Below are 12,247 nucleotides of genomic sequence, written 5' to 3'. Positions count from 1 at the left end.
CTCAAAATATGATAACCACTGGTTTAATGAATTTCCAATGCAAATATTTTCAAGAAGTGCACTCTACGTTTAAAATGATCTATTTTAAATTCTTATTTCTTGATGCAGGAGGGTACTTTTATAATCGTATAGGCATGTGAAATTCCTTACCCACCCTGAAAAATTTCATTTTCTGGAAACAATGACGGAAAAATGCTCACATTCACCTGCACTCGTCGACGCAATTTTCATGCTAAACATTTACTTAGACATATATATTAAATGCTTATCCTCCAAGGTTTTTAACTTCGCAAAATTACATACAGAGAAGTAAGTTTAGTTTCTTACTTCAGCGGAGTTTTAAAAGCTACTTTCAAAAGGAGAACCATCAAATATTTATAAGACGTGTTTTGGCTGTTTAGTTTTTAACTTCCTTCTCCTAGGTTGGTAATATCTTTTTTATTTCTGGTTTTTCCGCGTTTTTAATTAGATTCTTTTGTATCTGTCGTAGTATGAAAGAACTTTAATTTACAATGCAGATCAACAAGATTTACCTCATTACTTTTTCATAAAATAACTTATGAGTGGATTTTCTTTAAAAGAGTTCTCAGAAAATTGCGAAGGTTTAATTCTTGAAATAATTGAAACAAGTTCTTTGGAGCATTTTGAATGCGTTTGAAGCTAAAGCCTAAGCTAATATAACTCAGTGATAAATTAAATATTTGAAAACTTCTCTTATATCAATGTATATGAAAAATCTTTTATTTCTTGTTCTTTAAAAAAAATTAAGAAAAAGGAATCTTAAAGTTGAAATGTTTACATAAATTTTGCTGAAATATGATTTTACTCTAAGAGCCGATTTGCAGAATAGTATTAATAATGGATGCGACTTATTTTCCATCCAATTGTTGAATTTAATATATTCTTTTTCTTTACAATTGTTCGATTTAAAAATAAAAATGTTTTAAAGTTAACTACTACTATATTTAATTAAGAATTTCTTTACCATAGGAGAATTTAAAGACATCAATCAGTTATTTTTTGGCATTTATTTAATAGAAATCACCTTATGTTTCAATAGCTTGCAGCATTTTAAATCTAAATCTTCGCTACCCTTTTTAATACTAGAAAGTTTTGGTATGGCGCATTTGAATGCGTGTTGCCAATTTCCTTGTCTCGGTTATTATTTTCTCAGACAAATATGGTTTTACGGCACTGAAGTGTTCTCAGATATGAAGAAGCATCATTTTTGAAGATTGCAGTACTCTCTCTTTGTTCATTTCATTTACTGGTCTCAGCCTTCATTGAACCAAATGCCGCGAAGTAAGACGAATTCATGTTTCGCAGTATTTGATTAAGAGAGCATATTTTAAACTTTAATGAATGAATGAAATTTATTTTCAATCAGTTTAAACTGTAAAAAAAATTCAGATGACTAAAAAAAAGCGAACAACAGAAGTTTTCTAGAATGTGTTGCCGTTTAGATTAGGTTTCTCCCTCGCTTGATGCCCTATCCTTTAGAGTGCATGGGCATTTGGGAGAACAAATAAACGGTTACTTGCAAATGACTGAGGGTCTTACGTTAAGTTTGTTTAGTTTAGTTATATTAACGTCCGGTTTTAAATCAATCAACACTGGCACTATCGCAGGACGGATCCTGTCATTTTGAACCGCGGCTAGATGACGAGGACGACACCTGAGCTGGAACTTCCTCTCCAACCTTCTACACCACAACACAGCAGCGAAAGGACGTTTAACCTTGACAGATTTAATTCATTGTTTTGCTGCTTACACGACAGTTCTTCACTGGAATCGAGGCTCGAACCTGAAACCTTCCGGCTCAGGAGCCGAGACTTTACCACCAGGCCACAGCGGCCTGCGTATGTTACGGAAAACGTGGGATCGAATATTAATTGAATAGTAAATGAACACAATTAAACATCTTAAAAGTAACTTATCAGCTTCGTGTAATAAGCACATTGGGATTTCCCGATGAAATCACAGGGAAAGATTTTATTAAACATTTTACTTTAGTTTACCTTAATAAAATTTTATTACTTTTCTGAATCCAATATTTGAATTATTTAAAAATTCTTCACTGTTTTAATCTTTGAGATAAGAACATTAAAACTATATTCAACTTTGATACACAATTCCATTAAAGGCAAATGTTGAGAAATTGTCTTTATCATTTCAAATTAATTAAACACACGAAAGATTCTTTCTAAAGTGTTGGGAGTTCAACAAGTCTCGTTAAATTCCGAAACAACTTTTCTACAAACAGATAATTGAAATGTTTTCGCTAATATATCGCGTTACGCCTTACTTTCGCGAATGCTCGGTTATTTTTAATTTTTGTAGGAATGAGTGATGAAACCATTCAAAACTTTACATGGATTATTGGCAGATAAATCAATATTTAGTACACAGTTTCATTATTCGAAAACCAGCAGAAAAATAGCATTCGCAATATTCCTTTTAAAGAGAATTTGTAGGAAGAAAAGCATTATTCAGAATTGAAAAAGTCCCCATTTCATTTTGAAAATAATCAAAATGATAGCAATGAAATAGTAAAGTTTTTTTGTTATAAATTCAAATTTCTAGAAAAGTAACCAATGATTGTAGCTAAGAACATAGAATAAATGTTGCTATTAGAACAGAAACTTCATAAAATGCGAAAAACATTACTATGAAATTTTTCAAAGTATAGAAGTAAACTTGAATTGAAACAAATAAGAAGAAAATAAAGAAAATCTTCAAAATTAATTATCGTTTACATAAGTATTTTTAATTCATTGGAATTAAAAAGGGAACTTAACCACTTTTTGTGAAGGCACGTGAAAGAATATCATTTTTACTTGCAACCATAAAAATATAAAGATTGGTTCATTTGTTTCCTTTGAAAGTGAAATTATCTGCAATTCGAATGCACTTCTTGGCATTCTGGCTTTCGTCTGAAAACAATTGGAAAGACATTTTCTATTTTGATGGAGGTAGTTATATTGATCTTTTAAAAGTCAAATTTAGGAAATTTTGTATTTTTAAAAAAGCATTTGGTTTTCGAAATATTCGTCTCGTATTAAATTATTTTTGTTTTATTACATTTTTAGAGCTTTAGACACGCTTTAATCATACTACATTCTGCAATGATCATTTCAAGTACATTGGATGTGGCTTCACCAACCTCGTTTGCCGAAAATGTTAGATTTGCATAAGAACAGAGTAAGAGCTCATTTTTATTGCTATAATCTCTTTTTTTTCCTATTGAATTCTTGCAGAAACAATTGATAACCATGGTAAAATATGCACGCGTATATGTGTATATTTGAATGCCGGATTGGAGATTATAATTTTCTACGTTTAATGGAAAGTGCAGGACACGGATTTAATAAAATGCTAGATTCAACAATTCAGCGGAAAGTGTTAAAACAAGGATATTAATCATAATGATAAAAACGATAATTGATAATGATGCGAAATATTTGATTATCCATGTATAAGACTAAAAAGAAACTTTCAGAAAGAATAAACAAATTCGAAAGCAGCATTCTGAAAGAGAATACTTGAAATTATTACAGTGATTCATTTAATCATGAATTCAGAATCCATTTTATTGGTATTAAATAGTTTGTTATTTTGAAAATTCATTATCATTTATTACAAATGTAAAATTATTTTTATATACTATTTTATATGCTTTTACATCATTAAACATTATTATTTTACTTGATTAAATAATAACTCAATGAATGTGTAAATAATGTACTAAGAATAATTTTTTTAAATGAGAAAAAAAATACTTTATTTTTTTTTTCTCTTTGTGAATGGCCGGCTCTTATTTCATAGCATTCTATGAAATAATTATAAATTTAAGATAGCAAATATTTTTTGGATTAATTGCATTATTTACTTAAACAAATCTAATAAGGTAAAATTGTATGAAATAAAATATGATCCAATAATAATTTAATAAAAGATAAGTGATAAATTAAAATGTAGCCTCCTTTAGCTTATTTTTTAAGTAAGCTTGCAAAGTTAGATCTCTTAAACCTTCTTTGGCACGCGTTTTAAAAATAATTGTATTTATTAAAAAAATGCAGAGATTTTATTTCAGTTCTCTTCAAAAAGAACAACTTTTTAACTTTTCCGGGTCCGAAAAAACGAAATTCAGGGCATCTTCAAAGTAACAACTGCCTGAAAATTGAAAACCAATGTGCTTAATCATTGGCTGCCTTGTGTATCTGACTGCGATATTACTTTAAAAAGCATGATTTTAGATAAATGAAATTTGGTGCAGGGTCTTTCCTTGAATTTTGTAGATTTGCATCAAACTTTGGATCCAGAGATTCAAATGAAAGAATGTTCGAAAGGAATTCTGACTTTCCTTTTAAAGCTTATTGGGAGAGTCCACATGAAGAGGGTGCTTATTATTATGATGTGCAATTGGATTTCAGCGCGATCTTCAAAGAGAAGTACAATAAGTATTGAGGTTAATAAGGAACATTTAGTTGGATACAGATTAAGGTATTAAGATCTCTTTATAAAAAATATTACTTGCACAATTTCACCCAAATTTCGTGATAGAGAGAAAAAGAAAAATTCATTAAGTGCCCTAAATGCAAACTTATAGAGTAAAAAGGAATATGTCATAACTTTATTTCCAACAAATTAAGTCAACATCTAAAACGAGATACTACTACGCTTAATACCCCCCCCCCAAAAAAAAAACGAAAAAAAAAAAAAAAAAAAAACGAAAATTCTGGATCAAGTCGGTAAATAAGATATGCATAACGTAGTGTTTTTATTTTACAAGTCATAAACTAGCACATTCCAGATTGTTTCCATCAAAAAAGGGTAATAAATGAAACAAATTGTGCGATAAATATTTAAAAAACTTACATGCAAACTCCATACAGCGTATTTTTATCCAAAAAGAAAATAAAACGCCGTATTAAAAAATGTTCAAATTAATTTTTAAAATTTTTACATACATAAGCTTTATATTTAAATATAACGCTTATGTAATAAACGTACATACATAATAATAAATAAGTTTTATATTTCGATATTTACCGTCATTTTTCAATTCTATCACGTTAATTTTATTAAAACAATTTTTATTTATAACAGAGCAGGGTTTAAATTTTCGCATACAGGAAATAAAGGTCTGAATTTCTTCTACCTTGCAATTAATATTTCTCAAAAGTATAATTTATTACATAAAGAATTTTTAATAAAGAAAGTAATAAATTTATTATAAAAACTCATTTAGTAACAATATAGCGTTTCCTGCCATTTCGGAGAAATAGATCATTTCTTGGATAGATTTATCACTTTAAATATTGATAAAAGGGAGTAAAAAAATGAATTTTTAATTTTATTTTAGAAAATAGAATGAAAGTAATTCGAAAATTTAAAAATTTCTTTCATCCCATCCGAATCTGGAATCCCATCCTATTCGAATTTGGAAGAAACTCGTGGAGAAGAAGTCGATCCATCCTCCGAGTACATGACTTGGAACGATGACTTGACAAATTTGATCTGTGGGCGGCTTCGCAACACATTCATAAAAGCTTTGATTGTCTCTCGGTTTCTCTTTTCGTGCTTATATGAATGCGGTGATTCAAACCAGAATGACTCAATTTAGTTGTGTTCACAATCTGACCAGACAGATCAACGGATCAGAATGTGGTTTAATACTTAACTATTTTCACTATATTACCGCCTTTGGCGACCCAGATTATTGATTTTCTAAGCTGTTAATTTTAAAAAGTGCATTTCATTAAAAAACATTTCACCTTGTTATTTCAGACGACTCTAAACGTGAGTATTATGAAATAAAAGTGAAAGTGAAAATCCTATTGCAGAATGAATGACTGGAAAAATGCGTGAGTGAACGCGTTGATGAATGAATCTGAATTCCTTCACAACCTTCAAAATCAGTTTTACATATAGGTATCAAATAAAATTAAAAATAATGTAATTAAGGAGGACGCTCTACGGAAGTGAAACTAATAACAATAAAAGGGCAACTTTCTAAATCTTTAATAATACCAAGACTATTTTTGTAAGGTAATTGATTTAAAGATATGAAAATCCATTTTCATAAATAAACAAGCCATAACTATTATGACTATTATCTCTCTGGCGACGATACATTTATTTTTGAACTCGATTATACTTTCAGTTTGTTCCCAAATTTTTTTATTTATTTTATATCTTTCTTCCACTGACTGAATGTCATTTTTGGTGACACAGCCAACCCTATCCAGAGTATATCTAAAAATAATTTGCAGCTCTATTCATGAGCGAAGCTTTGCATTCAATGCAGCTGTAAAAACATTCAATGAAACAGTCCGAAATGCGTATGATTATTTGTTTACATTTCCTTGTTACCATTCGACAATCGGCAATAGGAGCAATTTCTGTGCCACGCATATATATATATATATATATATATATATATATATATATATATAGATAGATAGATAGATAGATAGATAGAAAGAGAGAGATGGCAATGCTAAGTTTACTATCGAAATATACAAGAGAATCGAGAAGAGAAAACTCTTGAGGTTTCTTGAAAGGAATCAAATCTAATGATCACGAAATAAGTAATTTAAATGAATATTTAACTGATGAATGTAAAAGCGCATTCATTGGGAATTCCGAAAAAAATGGAAAAGGATATCAATGAATAAGTTATCTACTCCAAAATCAAACATAAATTAATTTAAAAATTTCAGTGCATAAGTTATTTGCAGTTTAATTGCAAATCAAACAAACTTTTCAAATGAAGCAATTCATTGGAACTGACTAGTCAGAAAAGATAAAAGCGCTTGATTAATGGATGTATGAACTAAGAACTCGTCTTACTGAATCATCAGTCACTGTGATTTATTTAAGAAGTTGTGAAATACATTTAAGTGTTGAAATCTTTCATTTTTTCATTTGATTAAATGATTTCATTAAAGCAATTTCATTTGATGACGAAAAAAAGAATTTTCAACGAGAAAATTCATTCATTAAGTCGATAAAATATGGCTTTGATCTTTTTTTCTCGATCCTTTTGAAGAAGAATTTTTTTATTTTAAAGGATGTCTTTTATCAAAGATGATACCAGAATGATAAGAATCGCAAAAATAGAAATGAAGAAGAATTAAAAATTAAAAATTGTTTTCCATTTAAAAAGGAAAGCCCTTGAATCCAAGATAGAATTTTCCATGATTTAATTAGGAGAAAGCATTTTCCAAGACGTGGAACAAAAATAATTTAATATGGAAAAGTGTAAAGTTCAAAGCAAGACACATCATTTGGTTAAAATATTAAGAATTTCTGTTCAGTAGAATTCAAATAACTTGCCAATAGATCTCAATTCTGCAAGGGAGTCATGTAACCATTCATCTCTGGCATGCGGTTAATAATAAATGGAAACTGAATTTGTGCTTAGACGTATTTTCCCCAACCGATTGAAAAAATAAAAGGCAGAGAATTATACTTAAAATCAAAAAATCACATACCAAATTTGATATATTTAAGTCAGTGCGTTTTTGAGCTACTGCGTTAACATGTTTCTGAATGTATAGGACTCTGTGATCCTCTTTGCATTTGGTTCAATATTTATTAGAAATCACCAAATTTGGTGTAAAGATCATATACCAAATTTTATCCATCAAATTTAAAACGGTTTTGAGTTATCCTTTTTTATAGACAGACCGACATAATTTCAAAAAATGTGCTGTCCGAAGTGGGAAGGAGGGGGGGGGGGGTCCTAAAACGTGGATATTCGTCAAAATCGTGAGTTCGAATTTTTGACGATTACTAATTTTTTTTAAACTTCGTATATGAGAAAGTTAAAGAAGAATGTGAAAGAAGAATATTTTTTCAAACTACTTGAGTTTGACTCGATTTTGAATGATGAGAGATGGTAAGCGAGGATACAATCATTTTGAACTATTACCAGAAGATCAGTGCAATGTGTGATTTTTCGGACAGTATAAAATAACTCGTAAAACATTGGCATCCAAATTGACGTTAATATAGCTGAGACTAAAATTGTAGTAAGTGATCAGTGAGATTGAGAATTCTTAAAAAAGCTACGAGCGATATGAATGGAATGTGACTATCTGCGCGTCTCAGGGAAATAAAGATAGTTCCATGACGTTTATGAATTTTCATTTAAAATAATTTTATTAAACGAAATATTGATAATCCAAGCTAAAATCAGAATCAATTCGAAATCCTTTCAAACTAAGAAATTTCAAAAGAGTAGCTGGCGTGAATCAAAACTTTAATAAAAAGTAATTAATTAAAAAAAGCATGATTTTAGAATATTTGTGATTTGAATCATCTTCGGAAAATGTTTTTGTTTTTATAACAGCTACTGCATTACACGATAAAAAATGAATGCGTTTTAGAGATTTGACGATGAAATACCTCACATTTTAATTCCAAAACTATGTTTTAAATTTCTTGCTGTTTCTATTTTTTTTAATGAATCGTTCTTTTATTTTTTTGATGGATGATTAAGGAGGTTGGCAGCTCCGGGAAGAGAAATTTCAATTGCGAACATTCTGTTTTATCAATATCTATTAACACTATAATATTACATTCTACTTCAAGTTTTTGCCGTACTGCTAATTTGAGATGTCATTAAGTATAGTAATAAAATTGAATGTGAAGAATTGGATCCCTACTAAGGTTTTTTTACTGATTATTTTTTTCTATTTGAAAGCAAAGAAACTACCATTTTACAACAGGACTTTTAAAACGCTGCAATGATATTCAAATTCTAGGTTGGTTCTAGATACTGAAATGTAGAATGATTCTGTTCTGAATTACGGAAAAAGATATTCAATCTTTAACATTTAAATAATAGTAAAGGAAGTAAATAATTACAAGTTTTTGAACATATATTTTCCTTCCTATTCCTTTCTGTTTCTAAGTACACCTTTAATCACTCTGAAAAAAAAAAATGTTTTTGTTGTGCTTTACTTTTTTTTGGATCCCTCCTCTCCGCTTTAACGGTTGAAAATCCTCCGCTATGTGTAGCAGGCACCAAAAGTTAAAAATTAATTTTAAAGGATTTTCTGTTAAGGAATAGCGAGTGTTAAATCACATGGATATTCTTAAAAAAAACCGTGAAAGTAATCATAAGCCTAGTGAAGAGAAAGAGGGGGAAAATTGAAATTCATTTTGGAAAACAGCATCGTATTACTAGGTATAAGAAAATGCAAATGAAACTCCTATCGTTTGATTTATTTTCAAATCTATACGGAGTTAATTCAAAGTGGGAAAGTAAAAATGCTTTTATGCAATAGAGATGGCATTTCTTTTTCCAAGATTTATGAAAATCATTTACTGAATCGGAATCTGTTATTAGGTTTTCAAAATATTTCTAGGATGTTTATATAATTCATTTTGAACGTTATGGAGAAGATTTTAAAGCAAATAAAAATAATGAGATACATTTCCCTTATAATTTTACGTTTTTTTTGAAAAAATACTTTCCTTTCTTTTCAGTCTTCTATTTTCAAAAATTATATTCGTTAAAAAAAAAGCATGACTTTGTAATAACATTGTAATAAAACATGGCATTTTTTGTAATAGATACAAAATTAAATATCAATTGCAATACAGTAAGGATTTTCAATAAACATTTTTTCGTTTACATTAATGCTTTTAAATTTGCAGATTAAATTTCATTATAAAAGATTTTGAAAGCAAATCAGTTTGCAAACAGATATAATTGAAAATGGCAACATACTGATATTCATATTAATTTCAAGAATTTAAATAATATTTCAAATACTTAAGAAACTTTGAGTTTTTATTGACAATTTTGTAAAAATGATTAATGAGAAATTTTATTTTAATCGTTTTTTATTTTCCTAAATTTATAATTTATTCATTATTATAATATAAATAAATTCCTGGTATCAATTTTTATCAAATTCGCCAGAAAAAAGCTCCATTCGAATAGAATCAAAATTTAACTAAATAAAATTAATATTTAAGCATTGAAAAATTGATGTATTTCCGCCACAAGCACATTATTTTACGTCATTTCAAATCTTTAGCATACAAAAAAAAAAAAAAAAAAATGAAGAATTGATTATAAAAGCCCTCTTTAGAGGCTCGAAACAAATTAAATAAAAATCTATTACATGAAAAGTATCTTAAAATTGAAATCTTAATAAAGCTAAAAGAATTCTTTCGGTGTTAAAGCAAATGCACCTTTTGTGCTTTTAGGAATTCTTAAAATGAGAGAACACGGGAAAGGCTGCGAAAGTTTTGTAACTCGATATATGCCAAGGCATTCACCAGAAAGACATAAACAATAACTTATAAAATTTACACAATTTATACATATAAATACAATTTTTCTCTTTTTTTTTAACATTGAATAGAAATTTCCATTTCTACCTCTCGAAGGAGAAAAATAAATGAAGACGAACTCACCTGCAATGGCCAGGTGCATGATGAAGAAGTTCATCCTCGATTTCCTGTTCTTGGACAGCATGAGGGCGACCAGAACGGCGCTGTTGCCCGCCACGATCATGATGAACAGAACCCAGAGGAACGTCAGCTGTTCTGTCTGAAAGAAAGAAACGTGTCACCATTTCAGATACGATCTTCGTCGCAAAGTTAAAACCCATGAAGGTAGTTCATTACATTTCTACATAAGACCCTATAATGGTTAAATAGGTTTCTGACAAACGGTGTTGGAGTGAATGGATAATGCACTCCACCGCTAGGCATTTCAATAAATTGAATGATTGGAATGCCCCAACAGCATAGACGGGAATTAGGGTTGAATTCTAAGGGCCATTTCTACCATTATAGGATTCCTCCCATTGGAGGCACATTCCATCATCAGTAAGGGATAGCCGACTCTATGCCATTTCTGTACTTACCTGGATACTGAGAACTAACCACTATTCAAGAACTTTTCATCCTCATATCTGAGGTACCATTCCGGGCAAGGGGTGTGCGTGTGAGGAGGATTTGACCAACAGAATGATACTTTATTTTCCAAAATAAGTCTTTGAAAGGAAAAGGAATTCAACAAAGAGGAAAAAAATTTCGTTGTGAAAATTGTAACACTATTACATTATTTTATACTTAGAAATTCTTAAATGTATTTATTTCAAGTTGTTATTCTATAAAAATATTAATAATAATTGAATTGCACCAGCAATTGAATAGAGTTTTAATTTAATAGAATTTAATTACACCAGCAATTTTCCTAATACAAATTTTATAAACGTTTTAATAAACCTCGTTTAAGCTCTCGCTTTTGTCATTTGATATTTTTAAGGCTAAATGTTTTTCTCTCCATAAATGATTGTTTTCGCTCATTTATTTGATGCTTATATTGTTCCCTGATTTATAAATATATTCTTTATCTTGTTCATAACTTTTTATTTATAAGCATTTCGTGCATTATCACTTATTTTGTTATATGGCTCTGTGACCGGATATTTCTGTACAGTTACATTAAAAAATAAATAAATCACATTAACAAAATTCAACCATACACCCATACAGGAAACGGAGTAAAGAGTAAAACAATGCATGAAAAGCCACAAATATAGATATAACACAGAATGGAAGGAAATATAATGAGTATTAATCTTTAAGAAAATAAAATATTTAAGAATACTTCACATTTATTCGGTTTTTATTCAAGATAGAAACACGGAAGATTTAAGATATTTTAATATCATCTCCCTCTCCCTCTCCAAAATCTGAGACTAAAATTACAAATATTCAACGAAAATGAAGGACTGATTCTAAATATACACCATTTCGTATATTTTCTGCCTTATAACGACGTGCAATTTTTTTTCGATTCACCGTAGTGTATAGGCAAAGTTAAATTGCAAACGTTCTTAATTATTTACATTGCATCCATTTCTGCAAGGCGATACAAACAATGAAACATTTTTTTTCAACAGTCATGTAGTCTTTAAGGTAAAACTTTCTAATATTTTCGAAAGAGGCAAAACAATACAGATGGAGAATAGGTTTAAACTAAATTTTAATAATGCTAACAAATATCAGCCGAGTAGTTTTATTACAGAATGATTTCTTCATGAATTGATGATTCTCAACATATACACAAACACATATATATGTGTAACACACACACACACACACACACACACACACACACACACACACACACACACACACACACACACACACACACACACACACACACACACACACAATGTGTGTGTGTTCATGTGCGTGCCCGTGTGTA

General features: G+C 29.5%; 1 protein-coding gene across 4 annotated transcripts in view; it reads right to left on the bottom strand.

Annotated features, from left to right (window-relative positions):
- The window catches only part of LOC129984594 (cardioacceleratory peptide receptor-like), a 376,701-nt gene that overhangs the window by 108,650 nt on the left and 255,804 nt on the right, over positions 1 to 12,247 (bottom strand). For all 4 annotated transcript variants that reach the window (XM_056094516.1, XM_056094517.1, XM_056094518.1 and 1 more), the window contains exon 2: positions 10,441 to 10,576. In XM_056094516.1, coding sequence (XP_055950491.1) covers positions 10,441 to 10,576 — 136 coding nt within the window. The remainder of the gene's footprint in view (positions 1 to 10,440; positions 10,577 to 12,247) is intronic.

This window comes from Argiope bruennichi, chromosome 9 (genome assembly GCF_947563725.1).
Source record: "Argiope bruennichi chromosome 9, qqArgBrue1.1, whole genome shotgun sequence".
Lineage (NCBI taxonomy): Eukaryota > Metazoa > Arthropoda > Arachnida > Araneae > Araneidae > Argiope > Argiope bruennichi.
This window is presented reverse-complemented; position numbering and strand designations above follow the sequence as displayed.